The sequence below is a fragment of the Hesperophylax consimilis genome, chromosome 17, assembly GCF_061612785.1.
Source record: "Hesperophylax consimilis isolate HC1 chromosome 17, BYU_Hcon_1.0, whole genome shotgun sequence".
In the NCBI taxonomy this organism is placed as follows: Eukaryota; Metazoa; Arthropoda; class Insecta; order Trichoptera; family Limnephilidae; genus Hesperophylax; species Hesperophylax consimilis.
The window spans coordinates 32,960,604-32,988,163 of NC_142852.1; the positions used below are offsets into that span (position 1 = coordinate 32,960,604).

A 27,560-nucleotide genomic window follows, 5' to 3' on the forward strand; every position below is an offset into this window, starting at 1 on the left:
AATTTGTTCTGACATAGTATCATCGGCTCCAGACAAACGAGGCTCTCATGCGGTATTTATATAAAAAAGATGAAATAAAACACAGGATTGAAAAATATAGTATGCAAAGCATTTTAATGTGATCAAAGAGAATATACAAAACAATTTATTAAACGAGATATATAAAGTATCACAAAGTTTCTTTATGTAAATATAAATTTTTCATTCCTAGCAAAATAATTAAAAATTGTTAGTTATACCTCGGTTATCGGCAACTACTATAATCCGCCCTTATTTTTACTACATAAAAACAGGAGCGGTACTTCTTCGATGGTGCGTACCGACAGTTTTTACATGAACTGTTCTGAAATCTCACTACCCGGAGAATCTATACAGGGTGTATCGGCACGTACCCGACAAACTTTAACCAGCTATTCCTTAGCACATTTGGAGTAAAAAATGTTTTGGGCACTTTGCTGTCCGGTAACATATTTTTTTAATAAAAAATTTACCATTCATATTTTCACCACATGTCATTAATGTTTTATCCTTTTTCAAAGTTTGGAAACCCATCTGGCAATATTTTATTCGAGTTTCGTTGAATAATGTATGTACGTACCTACATTGGTGCGCTTTTACAATCACAACGAAATGGCACGGCACCATTCGTCTCATTTTAAACTATTATTATTTAGTGCGTATGAAAGAGCGAGGACGCTTTTTGACACACTTGCTAATAACAGCTGTTGAACACGAGAAACAATGCCAATGACAGTGACGGAGTGTGATTTTTTTTTTTTTTTAATTGCAAAAAAAATGTTACCAGACAGCAAAGTGTCCATAAATTTTTTTACTCCATATGTGCTAAGGAATAGCTATATGTTAAAGTTTGTCGGGTACGTGCCGATGCACCCTGTATAAATAAATGTTTGTTTAAAATCTTAAATCTCCAAAATTTCCAAAAATTCTTTACCGATTGCTTTGTAATTTTGACAGAACTTTGCATTCGAATACGCGTGTGTTTTTGTATACCTATTGTCACGATAATAATTATTAAATACGAATAATATAGATGTCACGGAAAAAGTGTGCTTTTTTGTGAAAAAGAGCACCATCTGTTGGACAAACTTGCTTTTTTTTTAAAACAGCGCAATCTGTTGGACGTAAAAGTTTCTATATCTACACAGATAGACTGTGTCACAGTAACGCGTGGGGGATACAGCGAGTAAAAAATAAAAATGTTTGTACATTTTAATTCTTCTGTGGTTAACTTCTACATTTGAATACAAAGCATGGTGTTTTCTCTTTCTAGCACTGTTTAGATCATACTTCTAACCATCACAGTAAGGGAGATGTTCACAAAAGCAAATTAGCCTGAGAGGTTAACATATTGATAAAAAATACTAAAATATATGTTTATTTCTGATCGTGAATGTATATAACTGATCAGTTTTGTGAATTTCGATCAGCTATATACATTCACAATCAGTAATAAGCGCAAAAATACTATAATATGTGTTTATTACTGATTGTGAATGTATATAACTGATCAGTTTTGTGAATTTTGATCAGTTATACACATTCACAATCAGTAATAAACTCATATTAAACTCAGTTTTGTGAATTTTGATCAGTTATATACATTCACAATCAGTAATAAACTCATATTATACTATTTTTGCGTTTATTACTGATTGTGAATGTATATAACTGATCAGTTTTGTGAATTTCGATCAGTTATATACATTCACAATCAGTAATAAACGAAAAATTGGATATTTAGAGTTTATTAATGATTGTATATAACTGATCAAAATTCACAAAACTGAGTTTAATATGAGTTTATTACTGATTGTGAATGTATATAACTGATCAGTTTTTTGAATTTCATATCTAATTTGGTTGATGGCCGACAAATGCAAACGACAGGTGTTTTTGTGTGATCTATGGTTATGTTTAAGGTGTCGCCATTTTTTGACAATTCAGTACCGTCCCAAAATATTTTTTTTCTCTAATGGCAACTATCAAAATAACGATTGCAATATAAGGCAAAGATTTTTTACATCATTCTCGATATAGTTTACATCTGGGCAACGACATTACAATATATAGAAGCGCTGTAGAAATCTCAAAGTGGCAAGCAAAAGTACGTCAATTGTAGTAAGAGAAAATGCAAGGCCGATTAGTCAGTACTGTCACTAAGTAAACTTCACCGTTTAAAATAGTCTAATCACTCTGTTTATTTTATGCTTGTGATAAAACAACATACAAATCAGCAGTAATAACGAGTACCAACAACAATTGTCGCCATTTGAAAACTGTTATTGCTCTATTATGGCACGACACTGACATCATCACTTGACACCTCAAAATCCCTCCGGCGTCCAGGCCTGTACTCTAGTCGACTTCAAGGTAGTGTTCGATGCAACTTTTCAATACAAAAACGTGGCCCGATCCTATTGTTTATTTTGTTCACACATATATTTTTTTAATGTCCATCTTTGTCATACGTGAACAATGTTTGGATTAAGAATTGTCTAGAAACATAAGAGTGTTTCTTACTTGACACATTTAATCTTAATATGTCATGGGGGTATGAAAAACCCATAAGTTCCTTGGCTAAAACACTGTTTATTTCATTTATATAGGTTTTTTTCACTTATTTAATTTATATAGTATATTTTCGGCACGTTCCAGAGTGGTTGATACTCCCAGTATCGCCCTGGTGAAGGACCACCATTCAGAAACGAATCATTATTTTTTCATAAAATTTAATTCTACAAAAAAAAATATTAAACTAAATAAATTATGCGATAGTGCAGTTTTATAAAAAGTGATGTAGTATACTTATTAAACTAGACAGATGCATTGCTTGCGTACAACACGTTTATAACTTGTTATTATTAGAAAATTCAATAAAAAAAAATAACACGGTAAAATTTTTCAAATAACTACTACAGCAAATTTAGAATTTAAATTTGATCAACGAAAAAACTTGTTCATTTCTCGTTAATAACACTAAGCCCACCATCGAAACATTACTTGAGTGACCAAATCTGAATAGCCAGGTTCCTCTTCCCATATCCTTCTCTTCAGCTTCACAGCACAACCCCGATTGGGAATGCGTTAGTCCCCCTGGCTCCGAACAATCGGCAGCTGTTAGAACTGCAGTAAAACCCCGTTACCTCGAAATCCACGGGACATCAAATTTCAAATTAATGAATTCTCACGTAATTTGAAATTGTAGGAGAAAAAACTGATTTCCTCCGTCACCCGTCCAAATTCGGAGTTTACGAATAATACGAGTTATTCCTGCGTAAATCAAATTTTCGCAGTCGATTACCGTCGCGGCCGAGCCTTGAAATTCAGATATTTGATGTAAATTTGTAAAAATATGACATTTCCGTGTATTATTACGGGTAAGTCACCCAGTGGGGCCAAAATTACTAAATTGTACTAAGAATTGCAAAATATTGTACCAAAATAAATAAAGTCAAAAATTATCGGGGTTCTACTAAGAAAGGGCAGTTTCTCAGTGAAGCTTCAAATTCACACCATCTTAATTATGTGTTTTTTTTAATTCATATATATAATTTAAATACAAATTGAGTTCATTATCCCAGTATGACATATATATTTTGACATACGGACGTGAATTCATTGTATGTTGTGATGTAAATTCTGTTTAGGATTGATCTTATGATGTTTATAAAGCTGCTGTAAGCGACGTTGATTAATAAATATATATATATATACACTTTCGATATTGTTTAATCGCGAGTTCGAAGCCCCCAAATAGAAGTTCTGCGGTTCCCCACTGTTGGTCGCGCGATAGAACTGAAAACAAAAGAAAACAAAACATCATGATATTATTTATGTTCAAAATTAATGGTACAGGGTTTTCCAATAAGGGGTGTTATTTTGATATTCAAAGAAAAATGCCATTTTTTAATATAAATGATCGAATGTTTATTTCATTATAAAGAGGAAGGTATGCCGTTAATAGTGAAAAATAACATCAGTCAAATGACCACCACGATCACGCCTACAGGACCATATCCTTTTCATGAAATTTGCTGCCTTATGTCCTCGATAGCCTCTAGAATTCCATCTTTGAGGTCTTGAATCGACGCTGGGCTGTTGGCGTAGACCTTCTCTTTCACGTGGCCCCAAAGGAAGAAGTCGCAAGGTGTTAAATCACAAGATCTCGGTGGCCAATTGTGATCACCTCTTCGAGAGATAACACGGTCCGGAAACTTTTCCCGTAAAGATCAATGGTTTCGTTGCTTGTGTGGCACGTAGCGCCGTCTTGTTAAAGGAAGCGTTGTCCAGATCAATACCATCCAATTTCGACCATAAAAAATCATTAATCATCTCTCGATAGCGTAATCCATTCATCGTAACTGTTGCTCCAGCCTCATTTTCGAAAAAGTAAGGTCCAATGACTCCACCGGACCATAAACCGCACCAAACAGTCACACGTTGAGGATAGAGAGGCTTTTCAACAATAACTCTTGGGTTTTCCGAGTCCCAGATGCGACAATTTTGCTTGTTGACGAAGCCACCGAGGTGGAAATGGGCCTCATCACTCAAGATGATTTGCATTTGATTCACTCAAGTGAATTTTAATAATTTCAAGGCGTTGTTGAAGCGTGTATCGTTCCTTTTTTATTAATGGCGTAGTTTCTACTTGTCAAATGTCAAAAAATGACAGCTTCAAAAGTAACATCTACCGAAATAGCGGGCTATTCAAAATAACACCTCTTATTGGAAAATCCTTTAGTATAGACGGCCCTGATTTAACCATCCTCATTGAATTTCATATATTTACGAGAGCTACTCGTTCCAAAATCCTGTTTAAATGTAACAATACCAGGACAAGGCGTTTCAAACACTCGCTTGTACCTAGATTACATGAAATTAGTAATCGATACGCAGATGTGGCGGATCTATTTGACTGCACGAAATGTAGGTACAAAAAGGCTATAATACCATCGTATCTTTTATAATTTAACTTCCAAGTCTTTTTATACTTGTTTATTATAATTTATATGTACTTGTATCTCCTTCTAGAGCTTGTATTCATTTTATACTTTCGACCAAATGCCAGTCAATTGTTAATTTCTTATTTAACTGTGACATGCACTTATTGTCTATGGATATTAATTTTTGAGAGTTGAAAGGTCGCCCGTTAAAGTCCGTTGTAAACGGAAATGGCGCCCTCTGTTATTTTCAAAAAGAACCATTGAAGTTGTCAAAAAGAACGCAACTTCGTGTACATCTCTGATGACGCGCCGTATTTATTTATTTTTACAACTGTTGAAAAGAATGTGACCTTACCCCATGGGGTATCTCGTTCTAAGGTCACATTGTACATGGTAATTTGTTTGAATTACAAATTAAAAATTTGGTAAAGTTTATTTTTTTAAGTAATTTTTGTAATTGTGTCAAAATATAACAAGACGTAAATTATACAGTGAAATAATAGAAGAGAAACACAACATTGTTGATGGAAAAACATAACATAATGTCAATCATTGTTAAGTTGCAATAGTGTCTTTATTCTTCCTTCCTGTGTCGATGACGCCACCCGGTTGGGCAGAGTTGTAGGGCGGGTTAAGGTAGGGGCTGCAGGAAAGGATTTATTAATGCGGGTCTTGAAGAGGGCCGGATTATATGAAGTAAGAGAAACAGATGCCTGTAGTTTGTTCCACACATTTTGTCTTACGCAGAAGTGAGTCAAAGAAGCGGTGTGTTCTCACGAAGCCAATATCAAGTGTGAATGGGGGTTCCGCTCGTGCACGTTGAGTTTCACGCAAGTGCACCGGGGAGCAGGACTGCTAGCTTCATTAAAATACCTGTAGAACAGACTCAGCATGCCCACATTGTGTCTGCGCATTAGAGACGTCATCACCGGTCTGTTAACAATGTATTGTCAATCAGACGGACTCCCCTTTGCAAGACATATAATAACTTTTTTGAGGTCGTGTCAGGCTGGGAGATATATCTCCCAAAACGAACACTCTACGATTGTTTCCTGTCTGTGACGAATATCTCCAAATTGGCTAAGGAGTTAAAGACAATAATAATGATAATAGTACCTGTGCATGAATTTGTTGAACTGGATATGTGGGAGTTGTCTCTGGAGAATAGCGATGTTCAGAGGAGGGGGCAGGCCGAACGCGTCCACCCACTGGAGTGATGGGCATTTCTCTATGGCACTGCAACACAAACATAGATATTACATCTAAAATCAATTTGGGAAGCGGGTATGGGTATGGATACTCCGGAAACCATTGATTGGATAACCAACATCTATGCAATAGGTCACCCCGAATGGTTCGTTACGTTTGGTGACTTAAGAGGGGTGCCAGGATTCATGGGGAGAGGATTGTCCAATGTATGGAGGATTGAGAAAGAATTGCAAAAAATCGGTTAGGGGCCATTCAAGTATTACGTAAGCAGATTTATTACAATTATTTACCCCCTCTTCCCCCTTGTCATCAAAAGTAAGCAAAGCACTTACCCCCCCTCCCATGCTTACGTAAAAATTGGTACCTACATAATAATATATGCATTTTTCTGTTAATGTATTCTGTTTTTTTATTGATTCATAAGCAGCACTTATAAAATAGACTTAGGATAGAGGACTTTAATGCCCATAATATTCATTTAAACAAACTTTATTGACACAGTGGGAATCCCCGAATATGTATTCGGTTTTCAAACATAGACAATGTGTGGGTTGCCAATGTGTAAAAAATATAACTACTGCTGAGCAGTGCTGACGTAATCACTATCTCAACCCCCCCACCCCCCATGTCATCAAAAATAAGCAAAGCAAAGACCCCTCTGCCCCCCTATAGTGCTTACATAATACTTGAACGGCCCCTTAATTTAATTTTTGTGTGCCTAACATTCTTTTCCTGGCAATACCGGACCATGACGGACCCCAACTAATTGCCCGCAAGGAAGCTCCTGTCATTCTGGCTGAACGATCCGTTAGGTTGTCACGGCATTAAAACTAGTTCTCAATTTCCCATAAATACCTTCTGATAAATCTTGTGTCGTACATTTTGTAATTGCGTAATAAATTCAAGTGATTCCAAATACAGTGGTACCTCGACATACGAGTTTAATTCGTTCCGCAACCTTGCTCGTATCTTGAATTACTCGTATATCGATGCAGATTTCCCCATACAAAACAATTAGACTACCATTAATCCGTTCCAACCCCCAAAATGTCACCCCAGTTATTATTGTTACGTGGTTTTCAATAATAAAAACGTATTTATAAATGACAAATATTTACTGTACAAAAACAAAAAAGAGAATGTAAATAAATAAATTAGATATCCTTACTGGTCTTTGCCTTTTTCGCTACATTTTTCTCGCTTTCACCTGTAGGCCGTTTAGAAAAAAACATGTCCAAGGAGGTTTGTTTCTTCCTCCCTCTCAGAATGTTCCGGAAATGAGTTAGGCAAGTGTCATTAAAAAGATCAGATGCACGACCTGTTGCAACTGTTTCTTTTCCACGAACTGTGAAACTCTCTCCCACATTCCTAAGATCTCCTTTATCTCACTTGTAGAAATAACCTCCTCCTCCTGTGACTCCTCGAAAGCAATTTGTTGCATAACATCCGTATGCTGCTGTGACTGTAACTCTTGTATCTCCTCAGTCGTCAGTTCCTCGACGAGTTCGTTCACGTCTCCCTCTTCCACCTCTAGACCCATGGATTTCCCCAGAGACACAATCTCCTCCACATACTGACATACCGGGTTCCGGTCAAGGTCCTCGTTGTAACACCCAACCAGGCCTGATCGCTAGACAGGCACTCGTATGTCGAGGTACTATTGTAGTTCTTTTCTTTTTACCTCACGACCAATAATGACATAGACATCACTCCACCATATGGTGACCCTTACCCACACCCTTCTCCTTCCTTTCCTTCCACACAGAATCACCAAACATGACAGAGGTCCTGAAGGAAATTATTTTCCCGTTTTAGAGTGTTAAGTGTCAGCTACACTACTCGCTTCGACGAAGTCCTCGACGAAGTTAGCCGAAGTTCGAAGTGCGTGCCCACACACTCGTGCAACTTCGCGAGTAACTCAGTCCAACCAATCAGTGATTGGTTTATTTATGCCGTGACGCTTCGAGTCCTTTGACTCGGGCGCATTTACCGACAACAATCAGAAGTCGGGCGAAGCGAAGCGAAGTTGCCCGAAGCGAAGCGAAGTTCGTGCCCACACTATCGTATTCGGTCAACTTCGCGAGTAGTGTAGCTGGGCTATAACGGGTTAATTAAGTACCCCGTTATTTTTTTACCGGCTAATTGTTAGTGCACCATACCTGACAACACTAACAGAGAGCGGTCGGAAGCTGGATGAGTCCGTGATGACAAGAGGAATTTTAGTTTTCTGGTGACAGTGCTTGGAGGCTGACGTACGCAGGAATGGTGATCGGTACGAGTGCGAGAGTACGAGCTGTTTTTCAAGATGCATTCCCATATTAATTCTTTTGACTTCTCTTTTATTTTAAATTGGTTTTATTACATCTTAATGATAAATTTTCAGGCTATGCCCTGCCCATCTGCCATCTGTCTCGATGATGGACACTGTAACATTGTCCGAAACATGGCTAAAGAAGGAAGTAGCGCAACACGGCATAATACCCCAAAAATAAATCACCTTAATACTCTATATAAATGGTAGACTTGTTGAATTTTGCTGCATGCAAAGGCTTTTGACAAAACTCAAAACCAACACTTGATTTCAAAGCTGTTGAAAAATAGTATAAAATAAAGTCGCTATCCGCGTCTATCTGTTTGCGCGCTTAAATCTTCTAAACTACGCAACGGATTTTGATAGAGTTTTCACTATCATTTAGAGAATTTCTTCCGGAAGGTTTATATATATAATACATGCATATTATATTTATAAAAAGTAGAGCGAAGTCGATGTTTTGTAATCAAGTCGTAAAAATATATATATTTTCAAAATAATGTACTACGGAATTGTATATCTTAAAAAGTCTGTGATGGTATATGTCTATCTCTTAACCCTTTCATCCCCAGTGTCAATTCAAATTAACACAAACTTTGTGATTTTTTTCTACCGTAACGATAGCGATTTAGAAAAACCATGTTTTTGTTTTCTTATAGCTTGTTAACTTTTCTGTGGTGTCTATTTTTTCCGCTCTGTTGAAATCCTTATTCCCGCCACAAAAATGATAAATATTTTGACATCTGCTGATTGTGAGTTTCATCGAATATTTTCTACTCAAATTACAAATATTTTAACACAAAGATGTGTTCTATAATAATAACATCAGTTCAATTCACTGTTCACAGTCATTTGCCAGAATATTGTAAATGAATTGAAATTCATTCAAATTAACACTGGTAGTGACGGACAGGTTTTCGACTAGTATGGCGAATTTTTAAAGATTATTATCCAAGATTATTTCTTTTTTGATTTTGAAACATTGACTCACAGGTAGTCCTTGAGCTGCAGCATGTAGCAGCGAGATAGGGCCAGGTGCTCCAGCGACTGCAGGGTGCGAACTCGCTTCATGGATTCTCCGCTGATGGAGGCGGCATCAGACAGGTCCAGTTCCACGAGGCGGGGACACCTGGAGACTATGGCAGACACCACTGGGGAAAACAAATGAAAACCATTAATAAAAGTATGGCAACGTTTAATCAGACGTCCTACGTGGCCCAAGGGTAAGGCTCTCAACTGGCCGGAGTTTTTCACAATTTACTCATTTAAAATAAAATACATACAGGGTGTATCGGCACGTACCCGACAAACTTTAACCAGCTATTCCTTAGCACATTTGGAGTAAAAAAATGTTACGAACTCAATTAACACATTGTCGTCGGGACACGGCATTTGCCGTTTTTCGCGGACTGTCGGTCAACTGCGGGACACGGCAAATGCCGTTTTTGTCGACTGTCGGTTTTTGGCGGGAAACGGCATTATACGGGTTTGTTATCAGCGTGAAATAAAACGCCTTGAAGGGTAATTTGCTACCTGACCTACCTAGGCGACAGTCTGTCCACGTTATTTGAGATGCCTTGTCCGGATTGGCTAGTGTGCCGCTTGTAAAGGCGTCGCTAGAAATTTAGAGCTTTTATGCGATCTCAATCTCCAGTTTAGTTTGAGTCCTTTCACGTATTGGACTATTTTTCATACCGCTCGCACTGTTTTGTTTACTGTTTGGTATTTTATTATTTGAATATATTAGCATTGTATAGGACTTTATCCCTACAAAAATGTCTTTACAAGCCAATGATAGTGACGATGAAGTGTACTTATAGTGTGTGTACGGGACCAAGTTAGTGAAGCCCGCACAAATACTGCAAATTCAATAGGGCACCGGCACACATTGACACCTTGATCTGAGAGTTTTTGCAGGGGCAGTAGGAAAATATTAAATTAAACAAGTATTACTTTCCCGAGAACTCTCGGATGAGAAGTGACTGTTTGTACCAGTTACTTCTCTATTTATTGGACAAAATTATACATTAAATTTCACACATGTTCAATGAGAGTAATTAGCGATCACCCTTATCTCTTCACTGTGTTGAACAAAACAAAAACATTAGTTTTTAAATGTATGGTGGCGCCGAAAATCCATTAATATTAACTATAGCAGTCGCACATTAAGGATGTGGAATAATATTATAGTATCATATTTATTTTGACGCAGATATCTAAATGGTTTTATCAAAAATATTAGGGACATCGTAAAAACTTGAGATCTTGTTATCTCATAATGACTTTGGCTCTGCACGTCCGATATACTCCCCACGGTGCAGTCTCTGCTGCGCCCAGCTACTCCGTCGGGCGTGTTCTGTTTCATCCCAGCGTCTCGTGTTTGCAGTTGATGTCATTGCAAGGGGTTTCGGCTAGGCAGGTGTTGTCGTGCTGGTGATTGGATCGGCTGGTGTTGTTGAAGCAGGTAGTATGACGGCGATTTTAATGGCCGGTCTAACATATATTCCGGAACTTGTCTGGATACGGGCTGTCCTGACTTGTCCGTCGGCGGCGGGCACGGCCTCAAGGACGCGGCCACGCGGCCAGCTGTTCCGTGGCAGCGTGGAGTCCATAATGACCACCAGGTCATCCTTCTTAATGGGTGTGACCGGGTTGTGCCATTTTTGCCGAGCTGCCATGGTGGGAAGGTATTCTAGAAGCCACCGCCTCCAGAATATGTCTGCAAGTTGCTGGCCGATACGCCACTGGCGGCGAAGGCATATTTCCTCTTCCTTTTTGCCAAACATGGACAAGAGGGGACGCTTTCCAGCCGACCCTAGAAGAAAGTGGTTGGGGGTCAAAGGCTCTTCGTCGCGTGGGTCAACTGATATGTGAGTGAGTGGTCTGTTGTTCACTGTGAATTCAGCCTCTGCCAGGGCCGTGAGTAAGGTTTCTTCTCTAGGTGCCCGTTCCTTAAGTGTGGTGCTCAGGGCTCTTTTTACTGACCGTACAAGCCTCTCCCAAGCTCCCCCCATGTGGGGCGTCATTGGAGGTATGAAATGCCACTCAATGCCCTGGGTGGCTATGGCATCAAGCATTCTGGCATCGTGGCTCAATGATACCAGAGCGTCTCTCATCTCTGCATCGGCTCCATGAAAATTTGTTCCGTTGTCGGAGTACATGGCTGCGGGTTGTCCCCTTCGCGCAGTCATCCGCTGTATGGCCATGATGGCTGAGTCTGCGGTCAGTGAGGCGGCCAGTTCTAAGTGAATGGCGCGGGTCGAGAGACAAGTGAAGATGGCTCCATATCGTTTTTCCCGATGTCTGCCAACCGTGATCTCCATAGGCCCGAAGTAGTCGAGTCCGCAATGTGTAAATGGGCGGATGTGATGCATCAGTCGAGGTGGTGGTAGCGCCCCCATTAGTGGTGGAGAGGGTTTGCTTCTCCTTATGTGGCAGGTGGGGCAGGCGTGTGCTATCTTCCTGCTTGTAGTGCGCAGACGCAGTACAAAGAAATCGCCCCGCACCTCTGCGACCGTCTTCTCCGTGCTGGGATGGTCCGCCTTCTGGTGGTAGTGGCGAATCAGGAGCTGAGTGTACGGGTGGTCTCCATCCAGGATGACGGGAGTCCGTGCTACACACTTCGTTTTCGCTAGAGCTCGCAGCCGGGTACCCATCCGCAGGGCGCCGTCTTGTCCGAAGAAGGGGTTTAATGGGTTCAGACGACTACCAGTCGGCAGCATTTGGCCTTGCTTGAGGGTGGTCATGTCAGTATTGAAGGCGTCCTCCTGAGACCTTTTTATCCATCTGTCTTCCGCCTCCTTGATCTCCTCCGCTCGCAGTGGGCCCCCTACAGATTTGTTAACTTTCATCCGACATTGTTTCACAAAGCGGAGAACCCATGCTGTTGCACGAATCAGCCGTTGCCATGAGGAGAATCTCTCGATGGATGGTAAGGCTTCCCTTGCAGTTGATAGAAGGCCGACGTAGTGAGGCTTAACCTCTAGTGTCTGGTCGTCGGGCCTTTTGACAGGTGCACGCTCTTTTGGCCACGCACTCTCAGGTAAAATGATAAAGGCCGGCCCGGTAAACCACCTTCCTTTGGGTGATAGGTCGGGCACATCTGAGTCCCTTGTACCGATGTCAGCGGGATTGAGCTTGGTTGGCACCCATCTCCAGTCGAGTATGTTGGTTAACTCATCTATTTCGCCCAGTCTGTTTGCCACGAAGGCAGAGTACGTACGTGGGTCAGTTCGTAACCAGCACAATACGGTTGCAGAGTCTGTCCAGAAGTACGTTTGGGATATACGGGCCTGGCTTTCCTTGTGGATGGTCTGGGCTAGTCTTGCCGCGATGAGTCCGGCTTGTAACTCAAGGCGGGGAATGGAGAGGGGCTTCAGTGGCGCCACTTTGCATTTACTGGCCAGAAATGTCGCCTGTAGGGATCCATTTACTTCTTCGGTGTAATAGGCGACAGCGCAGCAGGCTTGTTCTGACGCATCGCAGAAGAGATGTAGGGTCACGCTGTTCTGCTTGAGATGGAGGCAGCGTCTCGGAACTGAAATGCTGTGTGTATTCAACAGGCTCAGCCATTCGGTCCACCTCTGTGTATGTTCAGGGGTAATGGGGTTGTCCCAGCCTATACTCGAGCGCCACACGGCCTGCAGCAGTATCTTCGACCGGATTGTAAGGCAGGAAATGAAGCCTACTGGGTCGAAGATTTTCATTACTATTGAGAGCAGCTGCCTTTTCGTGGGTCGCGTGGCCACTTCTGGGGTGATCGCCTCTTGGAATGAGTACAGGAAGTTATCAGTGGATGGGTCCCAAACTAGTCCGAGCACTCGTTCCGTCTCCGTACCTCCACCGCTGATCCGCACTGTGGAACTGGCCCGGTCTTCTGTGGGAACACCGGCTATGGCAGCTGGACTGTTAGATGCCCAGCTAGTTAGGTGGAATCCTCCTTTCGCGAGGAGGGTGCTCACACCGTGGACGAGTGAGGCAGCCTCCTGACAACTGTCTACCGCATCTAGGTAGTCATCCATGTAGAATTTAGAACGAATGGCTGCTGCGGCAATCGGGTTTTCATGTTCGTATTCCCCGGCTACCTTGTTCCGGACGAACTGGGCGCTGCTCGGTGAACAAGTGGCTCCGAACATCATAGATGACATCTGGTAAGTATCAGGTTCGTGTTGGTTCGGTAATCTCCAGAGGTAGAGTTGGGACAGCTGATCCTCCCGCCTTATCTTGATCTGCAGAAACATTTCCTTGATATCTGCGGCAATGGCGATGTTTCCCTCTCGAAAGCGCAGAATATTCCCTAAGAGGGAAGACAGCAGGTCAGGGCCGGTAAGCAGCTGGTCATTAAGGGAGGTCCCTCGGCATCGACTGGCGGCGTCAAACACTATCCTGATCTTCCCTGGCTTATTGGGGTTTGTCACCGCAAAGTGCGGCAGGTACCATTTTCTGGGTGCGGTTGTTGACGCTTCCAGTTTAGACAGCTTCCTGGCGTATCCTTTGTTGACCAGCTGGCTCATCTTGTCGCTGTAGGCTGCTGCCAGATTCTGATCTGCTGCCAGCTTCTTCTCAAGGGAATGAAGTCGTTTCAGCGCGCACTGCCGGTTGTCAGGCAATGTGGCTTCCGGATTACGCCACAGGAGGCCAGTTTCCCACCTCCCAGTGCGAAGAGGCCGGGTAGTCGTGTTCATTAGTGCGATGGCCCTTTGTTCGCTTGCCTGGGTTCTCACCGCGGCAGTTACGCCAAGAGAGTCGACGGCAAAGTTGCATTTTACCAATTCTCTTAGGCGGATATCTGCGGCTGATTCAATTTGTAGTGCCAGCGTCGTGGATTTATTGTCACTGCCAGTCCCGACACCCCCATGGGCGATCCACCCCAGTGCGGTTCGTGACACTATTCGCGTAGTGTCATGGTCTTCGCGCACTTCCCGTGAAACGATCAGATGAGCATTGTCTTGCCCTATCAAAAGTTTTGGGGTGACAAGGTTTCCCTGGGCCTGTTGTTCTGGCAGGTTGAGGTCGGAGATCGTGTTGGCGATGATGTAGTAGGTGTCGCTGCTATCACATCCTCTTATGGTCAGCTTCACTCGGCGGGAGAGTGTGTCAGAGGTGCACATCCCTTTGGCGCCATGGATCCGTATGCCGCGGACTGGGCCGCTCACCCCGATCCGTGTCGCGATGTCAGCGTCGACAAGTGTCACAGTTGAGCCTTCGTCGAGGAGCGCGAACACCAAAACTTTGCTTCCTTGGGGGACGCCCAACATAACCTGCACAATTTTTAACAGCACGCTCCGGTCCGTCGTCTGGCGTCACAAGTTAACCTCACCGACAGCACCTTCCGGTACGAACTGTGGGTCATGAAGCAAACGGTGATGTGGTGATCTGCACCCTCCTATGCCGCACCATGCCTTGGTTTTACAGTCCCGTGAGTGGTGTCGATCCAGACACTTACGACACAGGTTCTTCTGTCGCACCATTGTCCACCGGAGGGCGAGACTTTTCTCCGCGAACTCGGTGCACTCGCGAGTTTTGTGGTTGCCACCGCACTGGCCGCAACTTTCACTAGACAGTTTGCGTTTACGCGTATTGTTCATTTTATTTTCGCGAGGCTCACTCCTCTTACGCGATGTAACAAATTCAGCGGGTCTAGAGTCTGGTTTAACTTCTTCACCGTTTACTACATGCACCTGCTCGGTCCGTCGCGGTCGAGGTCGCACTGGGTCGATCATCCCGCTGTTGGGTATAGCGTTAGCCATACTTTTCAGAAATGCTGCCAGCTGAGTTATTGTAGCTAGACTCGTAAGACCACGTGTCTCATACAGCCAGGTCATCCGTAGCGTAATCGGCATCTTTGTTGTGATGTCATTCAGTAGGGTGGGGTTGGTCAGGTATCCGTCAGTCCTAAGGATCCTAAGTGATGTCACCAAGTTCTGGACGGTTCCGGAGAAGTCTGCCAGGTCCTCAAGGGTTGCGTCTATTGTGAGATACGGCAGCTTTTTCACCTTTTCCAACATCAGCGTGGCTATTGCGCTGGCGCCACCGTATCGCTGCTCGAGGACAGAGAGGATCTCTGGAACTTGAGCGGGATCCATGAGGAGAGGGCCGACTGCATCCCGAGCCTTCCCTTTTAGTGCACGCTGCAGCCGGATGAGGTTTTCAGATGAAGTCATTCTGCAAGTGGTTGTGGATTGGGTGTACTGGGCTTTCCATGTGGGCCACTCGAGCGGGTCACCCAGGAAGAGGGGAAGATCCTTGGCCGTGGTCTGCCTTGCGATTAAGGCGGCCATCCGTGTATCGTCCTCTATCGTGCGAGGGCTTTCTTGGGCACGGGACGTGCGAAAACCCTCTGCTATTGCTGAGGTGATCTGGGACAGCTGATCAGCGCCTTTTTGCACCCACTCGTGAGTGTGCTGTGCTGTCTCATCGGCCGTAGGCAGTGGCGGAAACAGTGGTGAAAAATCCTGACTCGTAGGGAATTGCTGCGATCTGTTATGCGTAAATTCCACTTCTCCAGGTACTGCTGCTTGGAGCTGTCGCTCGGGGTACTGTGGTAGAGTATAATCGGCTATGGGAATGCTTGCCACGGGTGCCGTGTGTCCCGTAGTTTCCGACAGTATGTGCACTGAGCGTGCATTCGAGGCGGGTCCGGGTTTTATGATAGCGTGGCCAGCATTTGAGGCGGGCCGTGTTCCCGGCAGTGTACGCACCGGGCATGCATTCAAGGCTTGCCCGGGTGCTGTGATAGTGTAACCGGCTTTCGAGGCGGGCCACACTCCAGGCGCTGTTTGCACCGGGCATGCATTCGAGGCTTGCCCGGGTGCTGTGATAGCGTAGCCGGCATTCGAGGCGGGCCACGCTCCAGGCGCTGTTTGCACCGGGCATGCATTCGAGGCTTGCCCGGGTGCTGTGATAGCGTAGCCGGCATTCGAGGCGGGCCACGCTCCAGGCGCTGTTTGCACCGGGCATGCATTCGAGGCTTGCCCGGGTAGTGTGATAGCGTAGCCGGCATTCGAGGCGGGCCACGCTCCAGGCGCTGTTTGCACCGGGCATGCATTCGAGGCTTGCCCGGGTGCTGTGATAGCGTAGCCGGCATTCGAGGCGGGCCACGCTCCAGGCGCTGTTTGCACCGGGCATGCATTCGAGGCTTGCCCGGGTGCTGTGATAGCGTAGCCGGCATTCGAGGCGGGCCACGCTCCAGGCGCTGTTTGCACCGGGCATGCATTCGAGGCTTGCCCGGGTGCTGTGATAGCGTAGCCGGCATTCAAGGCGGGCCACGCTCCAGGCGCCACGGGGGCTTGGATAGTTGTGAACCTGGAATCGGCAGGTTGGTGGCCTGCTTGCAGTGCGGCGGATGTCTTTGTTGCTGCTGCCAGGGCTGCAAGTAGGTTGGCGGTGTGCTTAACGTGCTGCTTCTCTCGAGTGCGCAACTCACGGCGCAACATTTGTATTGCATCCTCAGTTGACTCTGACCGTTGGTCATCATCCTCTCCGTCAGACTCCTGGGGGGCCGGGGAACTGTGGGTCAGGATGGGACCCCAAGCTGTGGTTGATTGTTCAATGGAGTCCGAGGCAAGTATAGCTTGATCAACTTGCTGGGGTGCATCTTGGCTAATGGGAACATCAGTCGGAGAGTTGGAAGTAGGGTCCGGGGCTCGGCGAGACATACGTTTGTCTCGGTCTGCGGGAACGCTGGTTGCTGATCGCGACGCCCCGGATGACGTAGAGATTTTATGGCCACTGCGGAGCGAAGGCATCTTTACTGAAGCACGATTAAAGGCGTAATGCGTAGAACCGGCACGAAGGACCAATTTGTACGGGACCAAGTTAGTGAAGCCCGCACAAATACTGCAAATTCAATAGGGCACCGGCACACATTGACACCTTGATCTGAGAGTTTTTGCAGGGGCAGTAGGAAAATATTAAATTAAACAAGTATTACTTTCCCGAGAACTCTCGGATGAGAAGTGACTGTTTGTACCAGTTACTTCTCTATTTATTGGACAAAATTATACATTAAATTTCACACATGTTCAATGAGAGTAATTAGCGATCACCCTTATCTCTTCACTGTGTTGAACAAAACAAAAACATTAGTTTTTAAATGTATGGTGGCGCCGAAAATCCATTAATATTAACTATAGCAGTCGCACATTAAGGATGTGGAATAATATTATAGTATCATATTTATTTTGACGCAGATATCTAAATGGTTTTATCAAAAATATTAGGGACATCGTAAAAACTTGAGATCTTGTTATCTCATAATGACTTTGGCTCTGCACGTCCGATATAGTGTGTGATGGATTATCAACATATATGAAGTGTACTGATTCCTTGAAAGAATAAATACTATGATTCATAAGTGGAATGGGCTCTTCAATTAGGCGACGCAACCGCAAAAGACTCTTTTTTGACAAGAAGCAATTAAACTTATGAGTTATTGAGTGTGAGCCTTCGGCCTTAGGCGACACTGTTCAATATTTACGCTATCAGATTTCACACATCCAGCGATTGTAAAATTGCGGGCATGGCAAATATATATTATTATTTACTATATAACTATATGATATGAATTTTCAAAAAAAGGAAATTTTCAAATATTGAATATTGAATGCTATTTACTGAATTAATTTCAGTTTTTTATACATATTCAGCTTTGAAATGAGGTGAAATTATGATGTAATCAAAGCAATTATAATTTATTTTTGATGATCAAATGTCATGTATGATTTCTTTGAAAATTTCAATCGAAAATATTATTTGGTTTAGAAATTGTGTCAATTTTAAGAAAGCGATATATTTTTGCGCTAATCGCGAAAAACACCCGCTATAGGCTAGAGTCTATTGTTTGAAGCGCCCGACTACAATGTGTTAAAAACAAAAAATAAATAAAAAAAACCCACACTCCGTCACTGTCATTGGCATTGTTTCTTGTGTTCAACAGTATAATCATCATTATAGTTCTTACCGTCATCCTTTAGAAATTTCCTGCACCCCGCCAGGTTCAGCCTCTGCAGCGACGGGGGCAGCTCCGACGCCAGGGTCTGCAGCGAGGACTCACCGAGCCGGGTCCACGCCAGGTTCAGGTGTTCCAGCTTCTGCAGCAGCGGAAGGGACTTCCAACCGCCCAGTTCTAAACCGGAGGCTTGCGAGAGATTGAGGGCGCGCAGCTGTGTTAATCTGTTAAAGAAATTTAATCATTTAGCCGTGTTTGGTGACCAGATCTGAATAGTTAGGAACTTCTCGATCTTTCTCTTTAGCTGCACAACACATAAGGATCTCCAGTCAATTTTTAAAATTAGGTTAGGCTGTGAAGTTATATAAGATTGGGTTGCGGTTAGGTTAGGTTGTGTTGTAATTAGATTAGGTTAGGTTGTGTTGTAATTAGATTAGGTTAGGTTGTGTTGTAATTAGATTAGGTTAGGTTGTGTAGTAGTTAAGTTAGGTCGTGTTATGGTTAGGTTAGGTTGTGTTGATTAGGTAATGTTGTGTTGGGGTTAGGTTATGTCGTGTGGTGGTTAGTTATTAGGAGGTTCCGTGGTCCAATGAATTGTCATTTTGATAAGTTTTCCGGTCACCAAATGAAGGTAACTCCATTAATGACCGCGGTAGGTGTCAGAATTATATGCAGCAGTCCACAATGGAGTGCTGGTACCTACCCTGATGTATGGCAGTGAGGCGTTTAACTGGCAGGGTAAGGATGCAAGTAGACTGAATGCTGTACAAATGAGATCCCTGAGGCGTATGTGTGGTAAGGAGAATATATGACGCAAATGTGAATGGTAGCAGAAGTCGCAGACGCCTGAGGAAGACATGGCACGATCAAGTGAATCAGATACTTGAGTCAGGCCATGTCAGAAGTCAGAATAATAGAAGAGTATGAAGAAGAAGTATGTGCCGATGGAGTTTATTGGCGGTCAGTCCTTTCTGCCTACCCCTGCAGCGAATCGACGCGATGTTTAGTTGGTTACCTTTATTGCGGGAATTTATGTCCAGGTGTATATCACTAGTAGTTCTTAGGTTGGGTTAGGTTAAGATGTGTACTAACTTTCCGAGTGCTTGCTCCGCCTTCCTGTCGAGGGTCAGGTTCTCCAGACTCAGTCTCAGGAGACAGGGGCTGGCCGCGAGGATGGAGGTGAGACACTTGGCTCCGATGGTAGCAGCGCTGAGGTCCAAGTACTGCACGCGCCAGTCAGTGTGCAGAGGGAAGGGAAGAACAGGTTCCACCAACTGGGACAGAAGATATAATATTGGAATAAAAATAGTTTGGCCTACTCTGTATCTCTCGGGTTAACAAACCAGTGAGTTCGTGGTTTAACCTTTCCTTGCTGGTGCTGTCATCGTCTGTAATTACTAAAAAAATATCAATACAATACATTTATGCATTGCATTAAATAATTACAATACACAAATATTTATTGAGTGTATGGCATCGCAGCACGAGGAATCATTTCAAATATAGGCAAAATATTTGAAAAAATTGTAAAATCTCAACTAATGGAATGTGTTGAAAACGACAAAATACTTCACAAAAACCAATACGGATTCCGAAAAGCGCGAGGCACACAAGATGCAATTGCAAATCTTACATCACGCATAAACGAAAGCAAAAAGTGTGCTGGTATTTTCATAGATAAAATAAGTCTTTTGGGCATTAAAGGAACCTTATTGATCTGGATCAACAGTTATCTTAGTAAAAGAAAGCTTTGTGTTAAAATAAATTCTGTAGAATCTTACATCTTCGAAGCCACAAGTGGGGTTCCACAAGGATCTCACCTCGGACCAATTCTCTTTTTATTATTTATAAATGACATTGTTAGTGTACTTAAAGATGTACAAGTTCTGCTTTTCGCTGATGATTTGAAAATATATTAGAATAGACGCTAATCTCAGTCCCATCCATAATCATTGGTTAAGCTGTCTCTCTCATAACAGATCCCAGCTAGAATAGACGCTAGTCTCAGTCACATCCATAATAATTGGTTAAGCTGTCTGTCTCATCACAGATCCCAGCTAGAATAGACGCTAGCCTCAGTCCATAATAATTTTATCGCATAATTAATCAACTACATAAGTTATTGTTAACCTAGAGAGTAAGTTCTACATTACCTGTGCGTTGGCCAGTCGCAGCACTACAGGATGACGCTCCATCAAGGTTGGCAGTGCCCCCGAGGGCAGAACGCGTCCCCCCAAATCTACGCGCGCCCAAAGTCTGCCATCCGCTGCTAAACGACGCCATCTAGTGAAAAAAAAAAAAGAATTAATGGATGAATCTTCGCTATTATAATTATTATTAATATCACGCAGCGTGGACCTTGCACACTGCAGTAGAGAAATTATTTCAAGAATAAAGATAATTTAATAATTATTTCAAAATATCATAACCTTGTATACAATACGTCCAAATCAATCGTTATGGTTTTCCAATGTAAACATGAAATCATGCAAACATCTTCAGTATGGCTACGACGAAAGGAAAATGGATGTTAGTCGTGGCGTCATATACCTGGGACATATTATCACAGACGACCTGAAAGACATTGAGGATATGGAAAGGCAAAGAAGAGCGATATCCGTTAGAGCAGGTATGCTGTCAAGGCGTTTTCACTTTTGCAGTACAAACGTCAAAAGGATACTATTAAACGCATTTTGCACTTTGCTGTACACGTCAGAACTATGGGTGGATTACACTGCATCCCAATGGCATTAGCTAAAAGTCGCTTACGATAATGCTTATCGCCAACAGAGCTACGGAAATGTTCCTGGAGGGACGAGTGCAGTCTTTCAGAGCGCTTCTCCGCCACTACATGGGAAGTTTACGGCGCAGACTACGCCAATCAAATAACGCTATCATCACTGCCATGGTTGCCTGGATGGAGTCCCCCCTGATGACCCGACAGGAGACGGGACATGTTCGAATATCCTCCATAAACGGTTGCTTTTTTGGTCACTTCTATTCCGCATTTTTTTGTGCCTATGTATTGTCTAATATATGCGAATCTAAAAGGAAATAAAGGTTGGGAAGTAAAGTCTGCCGTAGATCACCCCAAGTGGTTCTCTACGGCCGGTGTCTTAACCACTCAGAACATTAGAACGTCAAAAGACGTAAATATGATAATAGCGGTCAAGACATTAGAACGTCTTTTCACGTAAACGCGCGAGATTTTACAAAAATCGATTTATTTCCATCACTAGTATACGGATTGCCATGATTTAAAAAACAGAGTATCGATAATGAATAACGCTACGCGTCTGTATTCAACAATATCTATGGAAAGTAGAGGTGCATTATCTAAGGCGATTGGATCTGTCATCTTGTTCGTTCATAATTTATTGCGTTTCTAAATAATTTATTAAAAATATTTTAGTTTGGACGGTTAATATTTTGAGGTGACTAATAGTTTCTAATTATATTTCTTCAATATATAAAGTGTTATTTCTTTATGATACTCAGAAAAAAGTACATTTTTCACAGCTTTGAAATAATGGTAAGCGATTTTTAGATATTTTTGACGTTTTCATAAAATGTATATTTAGAAACGCAAATATTTACATATTACAACACAATGCGATAGTGAATTTCATAATCTTTCCAAAACATTTTTTAGAATGAGGCTACGTTTCCCAAAACGTGAGTTATGAAGCTTTTAGCAAAACTCGTAAATAACACAAAAATTATCACGTTTTGACAGTTCTCAAAGGAACACATAGTAAATAAAAGTCTTTTTCTGAGAGGTTAAAAGGTGCCCGGGTTCATGAGGTGAGGTTTGGCAGGTCTTTGTGGCAGATGCGTCTGTCCACCAGCTGCGTGGCGGGCCGGATCAGGAGAGGGAGACCCTTTGACCTCTCCAGACGGACTCTCTCGACTAAATGCCTTGCAACGCAGCGGGAGCGATGGATTAATACGTTTGTCAATCCTGAACACAGATTCCAACCCACCTCTAATATCTCCGGTTAAGCTGTCTCTCTCATCTCAGATCACAGCTAGAATAGACGCTAGTCTCAGTCACATCCATAATCATTGATTAAGCTGTCTCTCTCATCACAGATCTCAGCTAGAATAGACGCTAGTCTCTGTCACATCCATAATCATCAGAACTTCGTTTACTTCCTTAATTTAAAATGACAAAGTTAAAATGTATTTACCTCCGGCAGACGTGCATGCATCTGACGATGGTCCTCTTGGGCAGCCATTGGAACACGGACAGAATGACCTCGTCAGACAGCTTGGAGAAACTGGCGCCGTCATATTCACTGCCGTCAGAGAAACTGCTGCCAAGTCCAGGACGACAGGTGTGACGGCTCGGCGTTGTGACAGTCTTACCGGGCGTGTCGCACGTTGTGCAGAAAGACCTGGAATGTTCATTTGCATATATTATAAGAACAGAATATACCTACACTAAAGACCTATAGAAAATTATACAAAAAGCTTTAAAGAATTTCTCTTTAGTTTATGTGAAACCTCACAAGAGTGTACTGTCGGCTGTACAGTGTAAGGAGAGGGGAACTACATCGCCACCCGGTTGTGCAGGGTTGCGAGGCGGGTTAAGGTAAGAGCTATAGGAAGGGATTTATAAATTCTGGTGTTAAAGGGACATACATTGTGTAATTTACTATGGTATTCATTTTATCACACATCTGTGAATGTGTCTGTATATTTATTTTCTGTGTTTACCACATAGGGGGTATAGGATTATAAAGGTATAGGGGGTATAGGAGTATAGGAGTATATGAGTATAGAGGGTATATGAGTATAGGGGGTACAGGGGATATAGGAGTATAGAGGGTGAAGGAGTATAGGGGGTATACGAATACAGGGTTATAGAGGGTATATGCGTATAGGGGTACAGCAATATAGGGTATATGAGTATAGGGGTACATGGGTATATGAGTAAATTGGGTATATGAGTAAATGGGGTATATGAGTATAGAGGGTATATGAGCATAAGATTATAGGGGGTATAGGAGTATAAAAAAAACAAACAAAATAATTATACACAAAAAATATTATAAATGCCCTTCATCTTGTCCAAGGAAGCCCGTGTATCGGGGACAAAAAATTCAGGTGACATTCAGTGGCGGCTCATGACTTTTGCGTACTGGAGTGCTAATATAACAATGAATGGCATTGTTGATGTTGTTTTAATTTTATAAATGATAGACTAATGTTTATAAGACAAGATTTTATGCATAGCATAAATAATAATAATAGTAGTCGCCTGAAATATCAATACAAATTGAAAATAACTCCCGCCGACGGGAATTGAACCCGCACCTTCTGACCGGACGATTTTTATTATGCCATTTTTGAAATATCAGCACTTTAGTATACCAAAAAGTAACGAACCGCCACTAATCACATTACTACAGTTTGCAAGACAGAGGAGTTTCTCCCTGTAATTTGCGAAAAAACACCAATAGATACAAAAAGGCACGGTTTATACGAAAGATCAGAAACAGTTGCAGGTATTTTATTAAATATTTTTGTAGCTTATCCAAGTGAGGATCATTATAACCGAGTCGAAGAAGCGTTACTTCGAAACCAGCCACAACTGTGAACGGGTGTTCCGCTCGTGTCCGTCGAATTAGCGTATGTGCACCGTTGCACAGGGGATCAATGCTGCTAGCTCTTTAGAGCAGGTTCCATTGAAATACCTGCAGAACAGACTCACCATTGCGTCTATGCGTTAAAGATGGCAATCGGTCTGTTAACCTTTCCTTCTGTGGTGTGTATTTGCTAAACATTGCTTCTAATAACTTTAATAACTCTATAAATATAATAAATTCTGGGTTCAGATTTTAGGTATTCCTCCGTTATACATTTATGCACTGAATTAAAAAATTATATTTTACATAGTTTTCAAATTCAATTAAAAATCAGAGTGTTTTGTTGAAAATCGGGAACAAATACACCAATACAATCAACCGTGTGATACTGCTACGCGAAGAGTGAGCGAGGAAATGACACGCTATTGATGTCCCGCTTTAGTTCGCTATGCGGGAACATGAGAAATCAACACGTTCGCAGTTGTATTTAGACCATAGATACCTAGGACCGCATAGCTGTGTGTGTGAGTCCAGCGCCCATCCAGCACCTGCAGCCAGTCGGTCGCGGGCCGTCGTTAGATAAGGACACCTAGCACGTTTGTTTGTTGTTCGTAGCACATCTACCAAGCCCCCAGACTCTCTACTCATTTACGGCTCCAAAGACTAAGATGGGCCGGACATGTGCACCGAATGCCAAGCACACGTGTACCAAAGACGGTTCTAAGAGGACACCCGGGAGGCAAACGAAAGGCGGGCAGACCTAGGCTGAGATGGGAGGACGATGTCAGGAAAGATGCCAGAGGACTACTCCATGTTGCAGATTGGAAGACGACGGCCGAGGACAGAGGGCGGTGGAGGCTCATGTTAAAGGAGGCCAAGGCTCCAAATGGACTGTAACGCCATTGAAGAAGAAGCACGTTTGTTTAGCATCTGCTGATGGTTTATTCATGTTTTCAGCAATTAAATTACAATTATTATCACTTTTCATATAAAATATAATAAACAGAAGCGATTAGCTATGAATATTCATATTTTTCCGATATTAAATCGCTTATTTTGAGATGTGTATTGACTACACAGCGCCGGAACGCGTGGATTTTTTTGAGCACAGTAAGGGAAAGGTTAATAACAGATTGCGGACGAACCGCCGTATTATTATCAGAAAAGCTGTAAATTTTTATCAAATTTTAGACTTGGCTATATATAAAGCATGGTGTTTGTCTCCTTCTAACACTGTTTAGATCACATTCCTCACCATGCCAGTAAGGGAATCTGAACGATTTCTATAAGAGATGTTGCAACAAATTGACACTACATGTTTCTGCTATCGTGGTACGAGAACAAGCCGTCAGATGGAATGCAGGAAAACACTTCTTCTTCTTGACATATAAATTTATTAATTCACAATATAATTGCAGAGGATCTTATTTTCCTCTGCTAAAACTTAAACTGAAAGAAATAAAGGTCTAGTTTCCTTTATTCTTCAGTTTTCCCTAGGTTTACATAAACCTAGTAATTATCTCACGACTGACTGCGTAGGTACGTCTGTACCTACCCGTTATAGCAACACTGCAATACTGTCCTTTTTCTGGGAGGTATCTGTATTTAAACTAAATGCTGAAGGACATTTTACCAAAATAAAGATGTTCCACCCGCTCGTTGGCAAACAACATTCTTAACATAAAATAAAATGCACTTAACTATTCTTAATGATACAAACGTGACTTAAACAATACAAATATTTTAAAGGAATTATTTTAAGGGAGATGAAACTTTATTTGGGGTTTTTATTACTATGGGACAGGGGTGGGAAAGGTATTGGCAAATATTTTATTTTTATAATGGTTTAACTAGGGTGATCATAAAATATAAAGCGAACAGCCCTATTTGAAAGCTGCCGCTGCGTGAAATAAAATGAATTCTTAAATCATAAATGATACAAACAAGACAATATGTTTATAAAAATACCAGGCCAATGAATTGTTTTATTGTAGGGTCGAATCTGCAAATGTGGGAAGCTACACTAACTTTAAAAATACGAACTGTGAGAACTGGCCTGAAGGTTAAATTTTATTGAGCAATATGTAAACGTCGCATTCTCGAAGATCCACTACAGGTAAAACCAAACACATCAGCCAGAGGGGTTGAGGATACGCTGGTGAACGGAATTATAATACTACTCGGTGAAATTTCAAAAACACTCTTCAGTCAGTGAAATAATAAATTTAAACTCACCGATCTCGCGCTGTGAAGCACTCCTTCTCTTCGTTATGTCCGTAATACCCGTCACTATCCCCCTGCACCATAGTCTGCTCCAGCTCATCTTCCTCTCCCGACTCAAGGAATACCTGATCCACGGAAGACAGAGGGAACGTGCCACCATCGTCGCCGACCTTCGACACCTTAAAATCGCCGAAACCACCGTCGTCCTCAATTGACTTCTGAATGTCCATCAATCGGTTCTGAATCAATTCATTCGGACTGCTCTGACTGTCCAAAGCTTGCGAGGAACTCGCCGATTGTTTCAAATTCGAATTCGGTTGATGTTCATTTGTTTTGGAATTCGAATTCGGTTGATGTTCATTACTTTTAGAATTCGAATTCGGTTGATGTTCATTAGTTTTAGAATTTGAATTCGGTTGATGTTCATTAGTTTTAGAATTGGAATTCGGTTGATGTTCATTAGTTTTAGAATTCGAATTAGGTTGATGTTTGTTAGTTTGCGACGCACTAACGGAACAATCAGATCGTTGGATATCTTCGTTTTGCTGCATTTTATCGTTGCTCAGTTGGTTCTTCAGCTCGGTGATGCTGAGTTCGAGAGATTCGTTGGAATTTGAGATGTCGAAGTCGGGAGCAAAGTCGCAGTTGGATTCTGAGATCATTATCGGGTGATTTTCGCCGCTGGATTTGGAACCAACGGTGATTTGGGAGTCGTTGAAGAAATTATCAAATTCTTCTTCGTAGTCAATGGTACCAAATACTTGTTGGAAATCTGCAACAAATTATTAAACAGACTAATTAATTTAGACAGAGTAATATCTGTATCAACTTAATGTATTAATTCGGATGACACGTGATAATGAACAGAGCGGACAACTATGCACTCTTTATATACCTACAGTTTTTAAAGTTTTACTGTTTTTTTTATTTTTATTAACAATATAAAGTGTTTTTACAGGTTTTTTTTCGATGTCTGTCTCACTAGGATAAACATGTGTCGAGACAGACGTATTGAGTACATAAATTAATGTTTACATATTATTTGATAAATATAATATTTCATAACATTAAATGACAATATGAAAATGATAAAAAATAATAAATAATAATAAATAATAATAAAAAATGAAAATAATAATAATTAAAAATTTAGGCGTATTAGATCTATCAAAAAATTTATATATAAAGATGCAAAAGTCGGTCATTTTGAATACATGTAGGATAACAAAAGATTTTTTAAATATTTATGTTGAGGGATCAGTAGGATTTATAGGCCCTGTTAGAAGTTCTACCGAGCCGAACCCTCTGATATG

The 27,560-nt window shown here is 42.1% G+C and overlaps 1 protein-coding gene across 2 annotated transcripts in view; it reads right to left on the minus strand.

The window, feature by feature from the left end:
• Positions 1–27,560, minus strand: part of Skp2 (S-phase kinase-associated protein 2) — a 49,184-nt gene continuing 21,624 nt past the window's right edge. For both annotated transcript variants that reach the window (XM_089641694.1, XM_089641695.1), the window contains exons 6-13: positions 26,260–27,019; positions 22,624–22,830; positions 20,587–20,716; positions 19,526–19,707; positions 18,446–18,657; positions 9,476–9,635; positions 6,081–6,200; positions 1–3,816 (exon numbers count right to left, since the gene is read on the minus strand). In XM_089641694.1, coding sequence (XP_089497820.1) covers positions 3,750–3,816; positions 6,081–6,200; positions 9,476–9,635; positions 18,446–18,657; positions 19,526–19,707; positions 20,587–20,716; positions 22,624–22,830; positions 26,260–27,019 — 1,838 coding nt within the window. In that variant the 3' untranslated portion in view covers positions 1–3,749. The remainder of the gene's footprint in view (positions 3,817–6,080; positions 6,201–9,475; positions 9,636–18,445; positions 18,658–19,525; positions 19,708–20,586; positions 20,717–22,623; positions 22,831–26,259; positions 27,020–27,560) is intronic.